The following is a 20,210-nucleotide window of genomic DNA, read 5'->3' on the forward strand; positions in this document are numbered from 1 at the left end:
ATTTTCTTGGCACAATTGACTATTTAAAAAGAGCTCATTACAGCAATGGCTGTTCAATTATGAGACATATTCATGCCACTGTACACTGGATTACCAATTCAATCACTTCCAGGAACATGCTAAACATTATGTTTCATCACTGTTTGGCTGGTTTGGAGGGGTGATTGACAGCAGTTCAGATTTAAATGTTGGGATATTAAAACATTCATTCAGAACAAGCATCAGCAATTGCTCAGTCCAATTAAACTATAACTATTGTTATAAAGCAGAGGTTGATCCCCCTCTGAGAACTAACACCGAAACACCCAGAGGAATACCCGCCTTATAATCTGTAAAAAGTGTGTGTGAAGCGGTGTGACTTGCTCTTCAGCAACTTCCCGTGGTTAAACAAAAATAAATCCCCGAAACTCTCTCTAAAATCAACACGTAACAATTTATTTACCTAACTGTGAGCAAATTAACTAAACTATTAATAAACCAAATAGATGCCTTCTATTAACTATTCCCAAATAAACAAGATTCTACTGGTATGCTATTCAAATAAATACAACACCCACTCATTAACAAAATAGAATTTAGCCACTCTCTAAATTACAACCAGGTTGTGTGTCTTCCAGAATATTCTGGGCCTTCTCTGTTGATTCTTCTGTTTGGAACTCCTTTCTTCTTTGGTACCTTTGCCATCTAGATGGTGCTTTCTCAAAGACATAGATGAAGCTATGAGAGCCAGCAAGTCTCTCTCTCTCACAGAGATGAGAGCTGTCAGTTGTTAGCTCTGGCAGGTGGCAGTTGCTCTATCCCTTTGCCCTCTTCTTTTATACCCATGACATACCAATATTTCCCACAATAGGATTGGTTCTAGATTGTAAAAACCATCAAATTTAAATTTAATAGGTTTTTGGTATCTAAGTGCCTGATTCAAATTGATTTGTTAAATTCAAAAACCTGTTGTCTTGGTAAAAACTGCTGCTTGGCCTTTCGATACAAATGTTTCAGTTTAGGATCTCTGTGTACTTGCATTTTTTAATTCTCAGAAAAAGCATCATCTTTTAACTTCCTAACTCCCAATCTATAATTACTCGACCCAACTTTGCAACATAATCATACCCAAAAATATAAAAAAAAGGTATATCAATTTTTCATGGGGTTAAAGATTTGTTATGATAAACAAGCATTAGTGACAGATTTCAGGTACTGGTCCAATAATAGTATAATAGAAAATTCTTAAGGAAGTGCAAGCTACAAAGAGGATGGTTTAGCTTGTATACCTATGCTTTGTGAATTGAGGCATTTTCAGCATTCCAGTTTTAGGAGTAATAAAACCACATGAAGCCGAAGTGGGGGTCTTCTGCAGTGCTGTTGCAGCTTGGGCTGTTTTTGTACCAGCAGGAGACTGTGCTTCACTTTCAATTTGTGCAACAGAGACCACAGCAGGTGAAACTCTGGGTGATAACTTTTAAAAGAAAAAACAAGAAAAATGTGAAATTGTGCTGACATTTTTAGCGAAATACAGATATGTTACCTTCACAAAATTTCTTTAGTGCAGAAAGAGGCCATTCAGCCCATCGAGTCTGCATTGACTCTCTGACAGAGCATCTTACCTGGGCCCTCTTCCTTTTCCCCCATCCCCGAAACCCCACCCATTTACCATGACTAATCCCCATAACCTACACTTGTTGGGACACCCAGTGACAATTTAGCATGGCTAATTCACCTGACCTGCACATTTTGGGACTGTGGACATGCAGACACAGGGAGAACGTGCACACTCAGACAATCACCCAAGGCTGGAATCAAACTCAGGTGCCTGGCGCTGTGAGACAGTAGTGCTAACCACTGTGCAGTCCCTTTTTTGCCGAAGAGGCTATTCAGCCCATCATGTCTACACCGACTCTTTGAAAGAGCACCTAACTAGGCCCAATCCCCCACCCTATCCCCGTAATCCCATGTATTTACCATGGCTAATCTACCTAACCTGCACATCTTTGGACCATGGGAGAAAATCAGAGTTCTGTCCACCTAGACATGGGGAGAATGTGCAAACTCCACACAGTCAGTGACCCAGAGCTGGAATTGAACCCAGGTCTCTGGCACTGTGAGGCAGCAGTGCTGACCACTGTGCCCTTCTCACAAGAAAAAAAACTTTGAATTGTCCCAGCTGGCATACTACTGACCTGAACAAAGTATACATACAAAAGCTTTCCCTTAATTAACATTCAAGAGTTTTATACTAAAACAGAAATGAAAAGCTGGAGTAAACTTGTGTTGGTATGTAACAACAACCTGCATTTATATAGTGTTAAACAAGCCAATGTATTTTCTGTGCATGTAATCAAACAAAAAAGGTAACAGCAGAGACATACTGCAGGTGTGCCCGTTGGGTTTGCCACTTCCATTGTGGATAATAAATTCTGTCTTTCTGCTTCTTCCCTAACAAGTTCCTCTTCATATTTTTTCAGATCATATTCCAACTCAGCTGCCAGCTGTTTATCGACAGCAAAGAAATCCTTGACTTCATTTCGGTAATCCCGCATCACTTCCTATGGAAATGCAAAACAAATGCTGCATTAAATACAGAACTCTCCCTTTATCAATATCACAATGAAAAGTGTGCAGGGTTCAAGTGTGGGACTGCATGACCACTGTGCAGACCTGGAAGAGCCCATGTGTGACATTTGTTTAGCAGCCTTACTTTCAGAGGGATGCATCATGAAAACGTTAAGCACACTCCCTAAAGAGGGAACTTTAACAAACCCCAAATACCATTTTAAGCTCTGCTGCCAACAGTATTGGCAGAGTCCAAGGGAACAGGTCACCTTCCTACCCGCTGAGCTGAGGACGTAGACACATCCAGGAATCAGAGCAGAGAAAGTAGTTCAGGCCTGTGCCCCAGTTTTATAAAACACAAAATTAGGGTTGGAATGTGGCTTCAAATCACAGGAAAGGCATCAGGTTTGCTCAAGGGACCAGAGGGAAACTCTTCTGTTTCTCCTTCATAAAAGGTATCTGCAAAATAGGCTACAAATAGTACTGGAAAGACACTCAGCTGCTGTTTCTAGCCATGATCACCTTCCTCCAGTTGCTGAGTTTTCCTTGGAAAACTTGACTTGCAGCCGGTAAATGTGAAAAAAATTCAGAAAAATTTGGTTAGCCTTATTAAAGGATTATCTGTGGTTTAGTTGTTTAGTTGATAGCATGCTCACTCTGAGTTACAAAGTTCCAGATTCAAGTCCCACTCCAGGGCTTGAAGGTCAAAATCAAGGCTCAACTCCAGCACAGTACTGAGGGAATCCTGCACCGTCAGAGGAACTGGGGGCGATTCTCCCATCCTGCAGGCTGGGAGATTACAGCAGCACCCAATATGCGGGATCTGCGCTGGGCAACGCACCTCGATAGTGTCTCCCAGTGCCGGATTTCCAGAGCTGTCACATCCGCACTGGAAATTGGTGGGGAGGTGCATAAATTATGGTAATTAGCATTACCATATATTTTAAATGTGATTAGCGGGCCCAAGACTGAAGTCCCCAGGCCCGCTAGCATTCCCACCCCTCCCCACAATCCCACCGCCAGAGTGGTTCACTTCAGCGGGGTTCACAGTAGCTCCTCACTTTTGGGAGCAAAGAAATCCTTGACCTAATTTCGGTAATCCCACATCACTTCCTAGGGAAATGCAAAACAAATGCTGCAAATGCCACCCGAGGGTCAAGTATAGAGATACCCAATGGTAGTGTAAAACATTGACTCTCCAATCCAAAAATATGCCATTGCCTAACTCCGAACAGTCCTGCCAGCTACAACAGAGCGAATTGTTCTACTTTGCGCATCCTACATTAAAAATATTTTGCTTGAGTGCTAATTCATGTCCCCTCACTCCCTTTCTCTTAGGAATGGGAGGGCTTTTAGTTTAGTTCCACATCTAAAGAGGAAGACCCAAGGACGTGAAAAAAAATTAAAAGTTAAAAAAAAATCACCCAGGTCACAATAACATTCCACTCAATTACTTCACTCAATGTCTAGAGTTGTGCATTTAAAACTATAGGATTGTTGAGATATTCAGGGCACAAATAAACCACTAGATTCACAAATAAAACACTGTGTTAACAGCAATATCCAGCAGAGGTCTCTTACACGCAAGTAATTCATGAGATCCTTCAATGCTGGGATGTGTTTCTGTTCCAGTTGGTTCTTCAAGGATGTTACAATAGGGATGATGTTTTCTACAAAATTCTTCTTTTGCACCTGTGAACAAAAAAAAAGTTGCTTTGAGCCTCCAATAAGCAAAGCTTCATTTTTTAATACGTTACTTAAAATGGAGGATTTTGTAGCTAAGTCAAGCTGATGTATATCCAATTGCATTTAAATAAAAAAATCTTCTTGATTGATGCTACCACTACATTCTTACATACTCCCACTGCTATTGCCTGAAAGCATTTGTCCAGAGCTTTTTTTCCTTTCCATCATCCTGAGAGTCAGATTTCACCACTGGGTTTATATTTTTGAGCTTACTTTAGGTCTCCATTAGAATACAAGAGCAGGGATGTACTTTTGAGGCTGTACAAGGCTCTGGTCAGACCTCATTGGAGTATTGTGAGCAGTTTTGGGTCCCGGATCTAAGGAAGGATATGCTGGCCTTGGAAAGGATCCAGGGAGGTTCACAAGAATGATCCCTGGAATGAAGAGCTTGTCATATGAGGAACGGTTGAGGACTCTGGGTCTGTACTCATTGGAGTTTAGAAGGATGAGGGGGGGATCTTATTGAAACTTGCAGGATACTGCGAGGCCTGGATAGAGTGGATGTGGAGAGGATGTTTCCACTAGTAGGAAAAACTAGAACCAGAGGGCACAACCTCAGACTAAAGGGACGATCCTTTAAAACAGAGATGAGGAGGAATTTCTTCAGCCAGAGTGTGGTGAATCTGTGGAATTCTTTGCCGCAGAAGGCTGTAGAGGCCAGGTCATTGAGTATCTTTGAGGCAGAGATAAATAAGTTCTTGATTAATAAGGAGATCAGGAGTTATGGGGAAAAGACAGGAGAATGGGGATGAGAAAAATGTGCCATGATTGAATGGCAGAGCAGATTCGATGGGCCGAGGGGCCTAATTCTGCTCCTATGTCTTATGGTCCGTGATCTTATGCCAATTTATTTGCAATTTGATGCTGAGATTTTGGGAACAACATGGATTTTCAACAAGTTTATTCAATAAGCAGGTAAACTATCCGGATGATCGTTTAGCTGCTTATTCATCAGCCTTGATCCATGGTCTGTGCTGATTCTGAGGCGCAACAATAAGCACGCCAAATTGTTTATTTGAGGAAACAGCCACAATTCTGATCTTGATCATTATCCAGCAATGAAAGCTACAAGTAGGTATGTTTACATTTCCAATGAGAAAAAGATCAAGTTTAGCACAGTGTTCCTGTGATAAATAACTTGCCAAGGCATACATATAATTACTGGACATACCAAATTAGCTGATGAACCCAATAATTTAATATCCTCCTAACTATTTATGCCATAAAATAGATTTGAAGAAGAGGTGAGGGACACCGAAGAATAGAACTCTTATCACTGCGATGCACTGCAATTTTGCCAGTCATGATTTAGGATTAGTTGCAAACAGTTAGTAAGCACTGAGACACATCAATTATTCATGTCCCTTGTAACACTGGTTTTACTGATCAAAGAACATCTCCAAAAACAATTTTGATCAGCTTCAGCAAGTAGAATTTGTTCAAACCATGCCTCTCATTCTCATAAAAACATCCCATTAGGACTGCCAACATTTTCAAAATTAAATAGGAAAAACAATTGCAGAGTACAAAATTATTTTTAGAAGTGTTATTTAAAAATAAAATTAGGAGACAGCAAAAACAAAAATCAGTGCTTGCAAATGACACCAAATAAACAAAATTCAAGTCACATTAAACATCAATTTTTGTACAGGGAGCCCAAAGCAGAGAAAGTGCTTCTTTTTCTACAGGGCTTTTTAATGATCACTCAAGAACTAAATAATTCAAACAACAGGAATCAGGATGCTACAACCATAGAATCCCTACAAGGGCAGTGGGAGGCTATTCAGCCCATCGAGTCTACACCGACTTGCCGAAGGAACATCTTACCCAGGCCCTGCCCTATCCCCCGATTTAACAACCCACCTAACCTACAAATCTTTGGACACCAAGAGGCAATTCAGTCCACCTAACCCGCACATCTTTGGACTGTGGGGGGGAAACTGGGGCACCCGGAAGAAACCCACGCAGACATTGGGAGAACGTGCAAACTCCACACAGACAGTGACCCAAGGTGGAATTGAACCCGGGTCCCTGGCGCTGTGAGGCAGCAGTGTTAATCACAATAAATCTATTTTTTTTAAGGGAGTAAATTAGAGATATTTGCCATACTATTGTAAGTGACCAGATTAGAAAAGATGGAAGAGCTGTCCTGCATAATTTGACTATATCGCGAAGGAAGGGGCTGTTAAAATATGGAACTAACATGTTAGAAATGAGAGTCCCTTTAAGAGTAAAACCAGGATTAGCTTTAGCGCAAATTGAGAACAGGTGATGCTCATTGAAGCTTGGACTCAAGAGCTGGGTCGTTCCCCCAGTAGGGGAGTTGCTTCTGGACTGGGAGAGGATCCAGTAGGATAAAGAGGAAACCAGTGTTTGCACTGAATCATAGAATCCTACAGTGCAGAAGGAGGCCATTAGGCCCATTGAGTCTGCACTGACTGCAATCCCACACAAGCCCTATCCCACCCAAATACTGAACTATAGTACCACAGTAAAAGAGTTGTGAACTGTCAGAACGCCTAATGCAGTAAATGCATATTCACCGGATAATGTTAAAGTATACTCAGAAGTTCACCTTGGTTGACAAGATTGTGTACCAAGTCTATTGCCATTTGTCTACTGTTTGTAATTATAGATCAGTTACCTGAGATATGAGTTTTTTCTGTGCTGCTTGCATAACCGCATTAGCCAGGGCCATTTCATCATCCACTTGGTCTTCGTCACCAGGTTTTGATCTCATAGAGGACAGTTTGATCTCCTTGCAACTCATCACTACAAAAGTATCCGACAGTAACTCATTCACCTCCATATCCAAAGGAAGCACACCATCAACGAAACAGGCTGGAAATGGACAAATCACACAAGTACACATTATGTTATACAAGTAGCCAGTCTGAAATTGACACCTATCTAAAATTTTACAGCCTTAGAGTTTAGGCAAGAAACAAACACTTAATATTCATACATATACTTTACATTGGTAATGAATGTAGCTTTAAATCCATATCATTAATTTAAATATGGATTAATTAATATTCCTTTCTCAATCATAATTCCAGTGCTAACCACTGTGCCACCATGCCGCCCCATTCAATGGAATGAGGCGGCACAGTGGTTAGCACTTCTGCCTCACAGCGCCAGGGACCTGTGTTTGATTCATGGCTTGGGTCACTGTATGTATGGCGTTGGCATGTTTTCCCCATGTATGCGTGGGTTTCCTCCGGGTGCTCCAGTTTCCTCCCACAGTCCAAAGATATGCGGGTTAGGTGAATTGACCATGCTAAATTGCCCCTTAATGTCAGAGGGACTAGTTAGGGTAAATGCATGGGGTTATGGGGATCGGGCCTGTGTGAAATTGTGGTTGGTGCAGACTCAATGGGCCGAATGGCCTCCTTCTGCATTGTAGGATTTCATGATTCTATAACATGTCACAAAGTTATTATAAAATAAGTTCCTAAGAAACAAGAGCAGGAAAAAGTCATTTACTCATCATTCATGGCTGATCTAACTGTGCCCCAAATTCCACTTTCCTGCCTCTCCATATAACTCTCAAATCCCTTGTAGTTCAAAAATCCAACTCAGCTTTGAATATATTCAGGCACTCACCTGATGAAGGAGCAGCGCTCCGAAACCTCATAATTCCAAATAAACCTGTTGGACTTTAACCTGGTGTTGTGAGACTCCTTACTGTGCCCACCCCAGTCCAATGCTGGCATCTCCACATCATGATGTAGGTTGCCACAGAAGGTGAAAGAAAAATCAACCAGGACTGCACTCTGATTATGACCAGCAAATCCTGTGCATGTAGAAAATGGCTGAGGACAGGATTGGGCAGAACAATGATACTCCCTTTTCCTGAATAGCACATTAAAATTCATTAATGGATTACACTGGCAGTGACAGCAGGGGGTGGACTGTATGGTGCAAACAGAACAATATCCCCTTTTAAAATGAAAAGCCATAATAAATGGTCACCTGAACTCCAAACTGAGATCAAATTAGTTGAGGTTATGCCATTTGAACCCTTGGATTGCAACACTGTGGTTTAATGATTCAAATTTATTATTCCCCATTTAACTTAAACTTAGAACTACACTAAAAACTTCCAGAGGGAACAAGGAAATCCATACCTAGGATATTTTGAGCAATTTTATTAGTAATGCTGAAGCGTTGCTCATCCGAGAAGTGTTCCAATAGAAACTTGTAAATTGTCATTCTCTTCTCTCTGTTTCTATTCCCCTTCAAGGAAAACAATTTCTTCTCCCTGTCGAGACAGGATAGGTCATGAATTCTACTATTCTTTGACAATGCTAAACGTACTAAAACAAACTTAAAGACGATCATCTGGTGAATAGCCGAACAGAAACGATTTTATCAACTGCTCCATAGATTTATAACACTTCATACAATGATCTTGTGTATGTGAAATGGAGACACAGACATCGTAGGAGAATGATTGTTCTTTATGAATTAACTGTTACATACAAAACATTTAAATGAGTGAACGCCACAATTCATATCACTTTGAAAAGGATTGAAGCTGCAGCCGTTCATTTTTTTTATTGATGATTTTATAACAGCGAGCTTTGAAGTTATTATAGGAAGGCACTTGTTTGAAGGGCTACAGAACACTTGCATACAAAAGTAGCTGAACATTACAACATATCAACACCAAGGATTTTTATCTTCAACTGGACAATTTAATGGCCAAATGCAAACGAGGTTGATGGGAGCATAACAATGAAAAGGCAATTTGAAAAATTGTTGAAAGAAGTTGGCAGTGATCATGGAAGCCCTGCTCAGAACACTGAACAAAATAAATTCAATGCAGTAGGAACAGTGGTAACACATTAAGAAATCTAAGTTGCCCAAACCATTTCACAATCATAGAATCATAGAAACCCTACAGTGCAGAAAGACGCCATTCGGCCCATCGAGTCTGCACCGACCACAATCCCACCCAGGCCCTACCCCCACATCCCTACATATTTTACCCATTAATCCCTCTAACCTACGCATCTCAGGACACTAAGGGGCAATTTTAGCATGGCCAATCAACCTAACCTGCACATCTTTGGACTGTGGGAGGAAACCGGAGCACCCGGAGGAAACCCACGCAGACACGAGGAGAATGTGCAAACTCCACACAGACAGTGACCCAAGCCGGGAATCGAACCCAGGTCCCTGGAGCTGTGAAGCAGCAGTGCGTTCGCTACCGTGCCGCCCTCCATTGTGCTACCGTGCCACCCGAACAATGAAAGTTCAGAATTCTGAAAATCTCTATCATACTGACCAATCTGTAGCCAAAAGGGTCCACATTTGGAATTTATAATTTTAAGAAAACCTGATTCGTGTTGGACAAAATTGCAACTTTCAAAATGCACAGCTTTACTGACAAGGAGTCAGTCAAGCATAGGGAGAGCAAGTTATCTAAAACAAAATGAATTCGCTGGTACCTTCCCATGTTTGAACAGATTACAATTTAGTTCAAAGAAAGCATGTACAGTAACTATCTTGTGTAATAGGCCATATTTTTAAAAACTACACATTACAAAAAACAACCTCTTTGCATTCAGCTTTACTCTTGCATGAAAGTCGACGATAGTCAATTTATACAGTTCTCACAATCTTTTAAGGTATTAGTGATTAATAGGTTTATCTTTTGGGTAGATATTAGGAAGCATTTCATGTTTAATTACAAAAGGTTTCCGAGTAGTTGTCAAAGTGAGTCACTATAATTCACTGTCAAGCATCATCTAGAAGAAAAGCTAACGTACCGTTCAGTTTGAGGAAATTTGTTGTATTTTTCATGTCTTTCATACCCATTGAAGTGCAAAATGCATTCAATGAAATGTTGAGAGAACATAACTGGATTTCTTTTCAAGAGAAGATGGACTAAACAGAACTCTGCAAATCTGGAATAAAAACAGGACTCAGTTTCACAGATACTTAATTTGCAGGCATGAAATCACAAATAGCCAAATAAACAGTAACAATGACCTAACAGCAAAGTGGGTTCTGCTTCAAACTGAAGGCATAATGATTAACCTCCTGTCATTACTTTGCCAAATAAAAAGCAAACTCAGGTTAGAACTTCAAAACACAAGATGGTGGTACCAGAGGACATAAATTAAAAATAGGGAATTTAGTGCAGGTATCGGGGCAAAAGAAATGGCTTGATACAGAAAGTGCCAATTATTTGGAATGTTCTACCGGGGAAAAGTGGAAAGGACATTATTGAAAAATCCACTTGTTACCATGGTGGCTAATATATTTAAAGGGCAAGTTTCAATAGGTCACAGGCACTGCAGCAGTTCCAAACGACAGATCGCCACCACTTTCCCAAAGGCATTTAGGAATGGGCAATAAATGCTGGTCTTGTTAGTGATGCTCGCATCCCACAAATGAATAAAACAAAAGACCAAATGTCCTTTTCTCACCCTCATTTTGTTTTTAAAACAGAGCTTGACAGGATTGATGCTGTGATAGTTTCCCTGGATGAATAGTTTAGAACGAGGGCTCAGTCTCAGGATGAAAGGGTCAGCTTTTTAGGACTGACAGAAGAAATATCTTTGCTCAGAATTTCTTAACTGCGAATATATGGAATGCTTTACTTTAGAGGGCTGTGGATGCTTACGTTGTTTAGTAAATTCAAGATTGAAACTGATAGATTTTTGACATTAAGAGAATCAAAAGTTATGGGCTAGGGCATGAAAGTGGAGTACTTGTAGAAGATCAGCCATGATCTCACAGAAGGCTGGAGGGGCTGTATGGTCTACTCTGGTTTATATTTCTTATGCTCTTATGTTGACCAACCTTTAAATTACCGGTTCTCTTAACCACACATGATATTGGTTTCATGGTCATATCTGTTATTTGGGTTTTTTTTAAAAAGCCGATGGGCGAGATTTTACAGCCTCGCTCAATCCGAAACCATAAAATCCCGCCTGAGGTCAAAGGACCTTCCCATAGTCCGCCCCTTGCCTGCTCCAATTCCCATGGTGAGCAGGCCAGTAAGATTCCGGCCAGTGTCTCTTGAACGTCATTTATCCTTACTTTCAAATCCCTCCATTATCTCACCCCTCCATCTCTCTGTAATGTCCTTCAACCCTACAAATGTGCACCTCCAATACTGATCTCTTGAGCAACCTCAATTTTAATTACTCCACTATCGGCTACTTGCATTCACCAACCCACACTCAACCTATTAAAAGATTGCACCTTAAAATGCTGCTCTAAACAGAAAGGAGCGCGTGGGGGAAGGGAGTCGCATATCCTCTCCTTCCATAGAATCCCTTCAGTGCAGGAGGTGGCCATTCGGCCCATCAAGTATGTACCAGCCTTTCGAAAGAGAACTCTATCCTGGCCCACACCCCACCCTATCCCCATAACCCTGCGCATTTACCATGACTAATCCAACTAATGGGCAATTTAACATGGCGGATCCTCCTAACCTGCATATCTTTGGACTGTGGGAGGAAGCTGGAACACCCAGAGGAAACCCACGCAAATACAGGGAGAACATGCAAATTACTGAAAGAGTGCAGAGAAGGTTTACAAGGATGTTGCCGGGACTTGAGAAACTGAGTTACAGAGAAAGGTTGAACAGGTTAGGACTTTATTCCCTGGAGTGTAGAAGGATGACGGGAGATTTGATAGAGGTGTATAAAATTATGATGGGTATAGATAGAGTGAATGCAAGCAGGCTTTTTTCACTGAGGCTAGGAGAGAAAAAAACTAGAGGACATGGGTTAAGGGTGAAAAGTTTAAAGGGAATATTAGGGGGGGGGCTTCTTCACACAGAGAGTGGTGGGAGTGAGGAATGAGCTGCCAGACGAAGTGGTGAATGCGGGCTCACTTTTAACATTTAAGAAAAACTTGGACAGGTACATGGATGAGAGGGGTGTGGAGGGATATGGTCCAGGTGCAGGTCAGTGGGACTAGGCAGAAAAATGGTTCGGCACAGCCAAGAAGGGCCAAAAGGCCTGCTTCTGTGCTGTAATGTTCTATGGTTCTACTGTGCCACTGTGCCTCCTTTGCCTGAATCCACTCGCTAGAGTTAGACGGATGGGGGTGGAGGGGGGGGGGGGGGGGGGGGGGGCACTGCGCTGCCGATTTCTCTAATAGTCAGGATTGGGAGATCCCAGAACAAATGGGTAGGGATGCAGTTCTGGCAAATCTTTGTGGGCATCAACAAACTATAGCACTGCTGGTGAGCTGAAGGTTTAAGCTAGAGTCTTTAAGTCCCATCTCTGACCACCTTTGGTTATATACTCTAATGTTTTCTTGCGTGATTTGGTGTCAAATTTGCTTGATAACACTACATTACATTATAGAAATACAAACTGTTGTTATTAGTGTTTTGTTAAAGTAACTGTTTTACAATCGCTCAAACAGCATGAAAATCTTTTGGGGTGGCACGATGGTAAGTACTGCTGTCTCACAACGCCAGGGACCCGGGTTCGATTCCCGGCTTGGGTCACTGTCTGTGTGGAGTTTGCATGTCCTCCCCGTGTCTGCGTGGGTTTGCTCCGGGTGCTCCAAATGATGTGCTGGTCAGGTGCATTGCCATGCTAAATTCTCCCTCAGTGTACCCGAACAGGTGCTGAAGTGTGGCGACTTGGGGATTTTCACAGTAACTTCATTGCAGTGTTAATGTAAGCCTACTTGTGACTAATAAATAAACAGTATGAAATTCTATTCATTGTTGATTTAATGCGCATTCATCATCACAGTTTTTGATAACTTGAGTGAACACAAGTTAAAAGAAACTAATTACCTCCGAATACTTTCATCTGCGTCCACCAGAACACTCACAAATCTGAAAAAAAGGGAGCCCTTCCACTTTATAAACTCTTCCTGCAAAGAAAAAAATAAATAAACTCCATGAGACTTCGCTCTTGCTTGTATTCTAAACAAGTGAAAACAATTCAGTTTGGCTCATTCATTTTGACAAGTTTCTGTCTCAACCAAATTTGGATGAACAGGTTCAGCTGCAGTCTCAAAGCGTATTGCATTGGATATCACAAATATTTCAGCCTAGGATCTACATAGAATTGCTATGACTTAATCCCACAAATAAGACATTACATAACCTATGTCAATAAACCAGCTCCAACGGGTGGAAATGTCCAATAATAGTCAAAATCATATATTTTATGAGAAGCGTACTTTTCACAGGAGGTACAACAACTAAACTACCTTCCCCTTTTGAAAAAGTGCACTGTTACAAAATGTTATTGTCTTGAACAACCATGTCCAACTATTTGATAAATGGCGAGCACGTACGGCAAATAAATTTGAAAATGACAAAATAAAGCAATCAGGAAACAGGTAAATGATTCAGGAATTAGGAAACAGTTCAAATGATTGGAAATTGATATTAAATGCAAGTACATTCTTCACAAGTACATAAATGCATTGCGATTTTGTGAGAAATCAGTTCTCACATGCTCATGTTTGTAAGTACATTTCATTCCAGGAAGTAATGCAAAGTAATAGATAAACATCACTTCAGATTTATGATCACTGCTTAAAGAAAATACACAAGATTACTAAGGTAAGTGTAAAGCAAGATTAGGGAGGCAGAACAGCAAACTATTCACAAATGTAACTCGCAGCCAGTTATTTGATCTTGTATAATAGAACACCGATTCTTCACTTGCCTGGAGTAAGTTGGTCAGCATGACCAGAGTCTGTTTGCGGATAAAGGGGTCATCATCCTTTAAGCAAGCAGCAATGTTTGGAACATATCGATCTACCATAGAGGTATATCGCATACAGAGGTCACACATGATGATGATAACATTATTGCGAACGGCTACATTTTCACACATCTCTAGTTCACGTGCAAGAGCCGCGATACATTTCTTTGCTAGGTCTTCATGTTGTAGGCATAATTTTCCTGTGCAAAGTCAAATAAGGGGATATGTCATCACTATAAACAATGTATAGTTGAGTCTGAAATATATTTGCTTAGATCTAAGCAAGGTAAGATTTACTTTAGTTCCATTATAACAAGAAGCATTAACAGGCATCAAATCATGGCCTACTCATTGGTGTGCGCTCGCACAAGTGTAAGCCCTGACTAGTTCCCAGTGAGTTTGACAAACTCACGTCAGACTTGGCATTGAACCAGGCTCCATCAGGTCTTTATGGTCTAGTTCCAATCCATAACAGTGTAAAATCTTTTCTCTTAAGTGACAGAAAATATAACCTCGGTTTAAATTCAATGCACTGACAAAATTTCTAATAGGTATAAAAGGATAACGCATTTCCTAATTTCTGCAGGAACTATTATGATTTTGTACTTTTGGTTAAATTTCCTTCTATTAGCAGAGAAAATGCTAACGCAGGCAACGGAGATGTTGTGTCGCTTATCTCGAATAAACACAACCCCCATTTATCATCACAATGATTATATGGGCTCCCTGAAGTCTCCGCAAGTTCTTAGTAGGCACAATAATTTCACTTCAGCACCTCAGAGAAGAAAAACAAATGACAGAATTCCCAGTTTTGATCATTACCAAGTTGTTTCTGCTAGAAAAAACACACAGATGGAATAAGTTAATGGAATAGAAAAACTCCTATTTGCAAACCTATGCCAAAAGGATCTTACCCAGAGTAAAAAATGCATGTGCTCGGATAACAGAAGGCATAGCAGCAGGTCCTGAAAACTGAGAGAGGGGCTGTGAAGTTGGCAGATCATCACCATCTGAAACATTAGCAGCAGAAAATACATTTCAGAAACTTTACTATCTTGTGTTCACCAAGTAAATAAAGCCTAGTGTGCAAAATTTCCAGTCTCCAGTCAAGATCCTGGAAAATCCTGACACGAGGAATTGCCTGGCCCGGGAAGTTTGAACTTGGGATAGGCAATTCCCTACTGCCCAGGACCCTGTGTGAACATCTCTGACACTGGGCCAGAATCAGAGATTTGGGCTTGTCCGTGTGACTTATCTTGATAGTTACCAGAAAATTTTTAAAACTAGTCTAGCACCTGGGGAACTTGAATATTGCTGAAGAAGAACAATCCCAAGTGCATTAAGTATTACACCAACAAACAATTTAAGATCATCAGTCAGGCTCACAATGTGGCTTATTTATGCTCGCTAGAATTTACATATATTCATATGCAAGGCCCCATCCAGATGTGCCATTTTCAACTAAACAAAAGCTTGGGAATAATTGTTCCCTGGTGCATTACCCATGACAATGCCTCAACCAGAGGCGCCCTCTTCTCATGCAGTATAAATTGTAGTTCCCTTTGAAATTTGGCATTCTTGCATCTAAGTACAAGACAAAAGCTTTGACAGCATGTCTCAGTTTTTCACCAATACTGTAGTTCTGTACTGCCAAAGGATTACCTGTTTCACAACGTCACCCCCAAATCACTACCCTCTCACCAACCCCTCTCACCCTTGGAACCGAGGACCCACCTTCTCACTCATTCATCCACACTCAAAGACTGGGATTCTCCCAGCCCGCTCGCTGCTCGAAACAATCAGTAGGCTAGCGATCGAGAGGCCAGTGATGGGGGGTGGGGGTGGGGGTGGAGCGCAGTGCACATGTGCCAATCTCCCCACTGACAGATCGGCACATGCACAGTGGCCCGCTCAGCACTATGCTGCTGGCCTCTCCAGCGGGATGAGGCCCTGCCCCCTCACTTTCCGGCGTGAATCTCTCTGAGGCACACTGTGATGCACAGACTGCCAGAGATTCGTTCCACTAAGTATGCCCAAAAAACAGGTGGGAAATTCTCCCATTTTCCCACCCATTGGGCACTTAGTATTTTTTTTGGAGAGAATCCCAGCCTGAACCTTTCAACTTAACAGAATACAGCAGCTAATGCTGCAGACAGGTCACATGCTCTCGTTTGCCCGATTCTATTCCACTCACTACACTTAAATGGGGATTCGCCCTCCCCGTAGGCCACACCCCCTTGGCACCACCCGATGCCTGGTGGGCAGTGCCAGGTTACCCCATGGACATTGCTAGTTTACCACTTGGATAGTGCCAAGGGGGCCAGGCTGGCAGTGCCCAGGGGGCACCCCCCCTTACCCCCGACCTCCTGGGGGGTCTCAATGGTCTCTCTTCCCTCCAGTGGGGTCAGGCCACCTGTTCCCCATTAGTGGGGGCTGTTGTAAACCCCACTGGAGGGCTGGAGGGAACTACTTCTGGCAAGGGTGGGTGGGGTTGGACACTAGCAGGCCCCCTTCAGTCCCGGGCCTGCTAATGAAATGGAAATCCTCATTTAAATATTGTAATCAGCTTTGCACCTATTTCCGGCGTGGAACTGATGACTCCAAAAATCTTAGCCCCAGAGACACGGAGGGGCCGCGGTACCCAGCAGGGAGCCCACTAAATGGCTGATGTCTCCGGGCCTGCTGCGCTGCTCTAGCAATTACAGAGAATCACCCCTCACATCTTATTATCTAAATCACTGGTGTAGGACATGTTCAAATGATTTTAAATGAGATATGGTGGTTGACTTTCGCTTGATTCTGAAACAGAAAGTGATAGGCTGGGCCAGAGGTGCTATGGTAGCAAGTAAGGGTAAAGAGTCCATCTTTGAAGGAATCTTTTGTTCCATTGTTGAATCATTTCTAGAAGAGCCTATCTTGTTTTCAATATTCCAAACAGCATAGTATGCTTTGTAATTATGAATGTAATTCTATACAATACTGCTCACTCAACTAACTACTTAATAAATCGATGTAAATGCTTCTGGGCTAAGCATTGTCTGATGATACTATTAATCTTATGGTTTCTTGAAATTGAGTAAAACATGGGGGCATGTGGTATATTCTGTAAATTGAAATATATTGACAAGGGTCATTTTGGCATGCCATTCTGTTTGCTACATTTTAAATAGATATTGATCCAAGTCAAGTTGGGTTCAAGCTTGAGGTGCATCTGTGAAGCTGCAAGTAATGGAAATCTCAGTCTAAAACCCTAAAGTTATGTAAAATGACCTAGGCCTTCCACACATTGCAAAAACTAACCACAATCAACGACATTTTCTGCAGATAATAGTAACGTTCGGAAGACCTGTCAAATATTTTTCACCTTTATAACAAAGCAAATAAATTTCATTCAGCTTGTTTCCCTAATCAACATCTTCATGTTATTCTGCATAACAGGAATCCTAGAGAAAAAAATATATCATTCTCACCATGGTCTAAGCTGGTCGGGGTAGCAAGAAACGATTGAACCAGCATGAAGATGCGCTTCTCAACTTTTCCAGGGCACAGCTGTGCTACTTCACCAAGTGTAAAAAGATGCCTCACCTGAGGGAACACAAGATGTTGTACCTGGAACTTAGCAAATCTCACGATGCAAAGAAAATGGCAACACACATCTCCCATAGGATTCCTGGTGTTCGAAGAATGAGGGTCACTTGGGAGGGCAATCAAGTACAACAAATCAAGTGCTTTTGGAAAACTCTTTCGTTCTTAAATTGGTTAAGGGGAATGGAATGAAATCTATAAATATACTCGACCCTATATACTTCATGTGATGTGCATATTGCTCTAATATTCATTATCTCAAACTGCTCTTCACAGAACTATTGTAGTGACAGTATAGTACTTTACGTTTCAAACCCTCTTTGAAAGAATCTTAAAGCATAGGAGACCATTCAGTCCATCATAGTTCTGCTGGCTTTGAGAGTGCTCCAACTTAGGTGCACAGTTCAGTTTTTATCCCCTTAGCCTTGAAAATTAGTCGTCCTAAAGTTCATATCCAATGCCTTTTAAAAGCTACCAAAGAATCTGATGTCACCAAACCTTTTGATACATTCTTAATAACCCTCTGTGCAAAGCATTTTCATCTCGCCTCCCACATAGTCCTTTGGTCAATTATTTTAAATCTGCAATCTCTGGTTACTGACTGACTTGCCTGAGCCCTATTTGCTGATCATACTCAATTTTTTCAGAGCTCAAGTCACAGTATTAAAATTTCATTCATCGATTATTAGACTTTTCCAGATTGTGGTTCCATGACAACTTTACATGCGCACTTTCCTTTAACCCTGTTACAAATTAGTGATTTGGGGTCCTTAAAAGACAAAGAAAAGTTGGAATGTTTTCTTTCAGTCTTTGAATAGCTATCAACTTCTTACATTACTGTTTGTTTTACAAGTTTTGAATTTTCATCAGGTATTGAGCTAACAATACTCCAGCACAACTGCTCATTACAATTCATCCGAATACGTTATCTCTGTAAAAGATGGCCTCAGGTCCCGACCCAAACACGAGTGAAGACAATTACAATAAACTTTTTTTGTTATCTGGCATTATGGCAACTGGGGGAATTCCCAATTAGCTAGAATTTCTGACAGCTGAATTTTTTCCTTTTGAAAAGCGGGTCTGAAGATTGGAAGCAAAGAGTCAAATGGCAGATTTTCAAAACTTCAACTCCATAGAATCACTACAGGAGGAGGCCATTCGGCCCATCGAGTCTGCACCGACTCTCCAAAAGAACACCTTACCCAGGCACACCCCCTCCACCCTAATCCTTATTACCCCACATATTTACCATGGCTAACCTACACATCTGCAAACCTAAGGGGCAATTCAGCATGGCCAATCCACCTAACCAACACATTTTTGGATTGTGGAAGGAAACCAGAGCATCCAGAGGAAACATACGCAGGCATGGGGAGAATGTGCAAACCCACACAGTCACCCAAAGCCAGAATCAAATCCAGGTCCCTGGCGCTGTGACGTAGCAGTGCTAACCCCTGTGCCATCTTGCCACCCAAATGTCAGCCTTGGTCTGTTGGTGGCAATCTTGTTTGGTCATGATTTAAAATGTCATCCAGGACTCCATAAAGCTGCGCGAAAGGGCAGTTATTGCTTGAGCAACTCCGTGAAGCTGACAACTTTTTTTTTGAAAGCTGGTCTGAAGGTCATGGTGTCAGCTTGGTCTTCAGTTCTGGTAATTTGACCATGATGCCCTGCTGTGTCCAGCTGCTTCCCCTCCCCGCATAAAGACAGAGCAGCACCTTGTCTTGTATCCAGTGTGATTTAACTCCCAGTAACTGACATTTTGATTAACTGATACCACCCATTCCTCGAACATGTCGGACAACAACAATTTTTACGGTATTTCCAAAATTGAGTAAGGTTGCAAGACTCTGAAACATTACTGGAATTATAGCCTTTACTTTGGCAAGCATAAAATGCAAAGAAGCTATGTCAAAATATTCAATTTGCATTGCAGTCATAGAGTTTAATTGAATTTGATAGATATGGATTCTGTTACTTACCAATATATTTACATCTGCATATAAAGCTTCACCATCTCGGAGAACAATACTAGAGATGTAAGACTCACATGCCAAGATCAGCTTTCCACACACCTGATCCAGTAGGACCTATTACAGAAACACTGCTTCATTACATGCTCGACAGTATGATTTTAGTCTAACAATAAAACCTCTTCACATACCACAATTTACACTGATTAGTGCATCCCAATGTGAGTCAGGAAAAAAACAAGGCCGAACAGAAGACTTTTATTACCATTTCCTGCAAATCTATTCTGTCAGCTTACTCTGCTTTTTACCATGTGATTGCTGTTAATGTTTTTGATCAGTAATCAGTTTTGAAAACTATTTTATGCATGTATGAAAGGTTTAGAGGAAAATTCCAAAATAATGTTCCATGGACCAGTACGATTTTGTAACCAAGATTCCCTAGTTACCAAGCTTTCAATTTTCTTCAGAGTGAAGAAAAACACTTCCCACAAAGGAGAGAAAAGAAACTCAACTCTTGATATTTTTAGGAGCCCCAGAAATAGAACGTGGAGGTCTGGAAACAGGCCAGCCACCTACTTTTAGCAGATTCAGATCCAAATAAGAGCAAAAAAGGAGTGTGTTTTTAAAAAATGTTGATTAGACAGTCTATAGCCTA

At 41.4% G+C, this 20,210-nt stretch overlaps 1 protein-coding gene across 1 annotated transcript in view; it reads right to left on the minus strand.

The window, feature by feature from the left end:
• The window catches only part of ncapd3 (non-SMC condensin II complex, subunit D3), a 77,978-nt gene that overhangs the window by 12,129 nt on the left and 45,639 nt on the right, over positions 1-20,210 (minus strand). Inside the window, exons 20-30 of the mRNA XM_078198875.1 lie at positions 19,565-19,672; positions 17,468-17,582; positions 14,912-15,007; positions 13,959-14,197; positions 13,073-13,152; positions 10,071-10,208; positions 8,424-8,557; positions 6,938-7,134; positions 4,129-4,239; positions 2,364-2,540; positions 1,269-1,453 (exon numbers count right to left, since the gene is read on the minus strand). Coding sequence (XP_078055001.1) covers positions 1,269-1,453; positions 2,364-2,540; positions 4,129-4,239; positions 6,938-7,134; positions 8,424-8,557; positions 10,071-10,208; positions 13,073-13,152; positions 13,959-14,197; positions 14,912-15,007; positions 17,468-17,582; positions 19,565-19,672 — 1,580 coding nt within the window. The remainder of the gene's footprint in view (positions 1-1,268; positions 1,454-2,363; positions 2,541-4,128; positions 4,240-6,937; positions 7,135-8,423; positions 8,558-10,070; positions 10,209-13,072; positions 13,153-13,958; positions 14,198-14,911; positions 15,008-17,467; positions 17,583-19,564; positions 19,673-20,210) is intronic.

This window comes from Mustelus asterias, chromosome 27, assembly GCF_964213995.1.
Source record: "Mustelus asterias chromosome 27, sMusAst1.hap1.1, whole genome shotgun sequence".
Classification (NCBI taxonomy): Eukaryota; Metazoa; Chordata; class Chondrichthyes; order Carcharhiniformes; family Triakidae; genus Mustelus; species Mustelus asterias.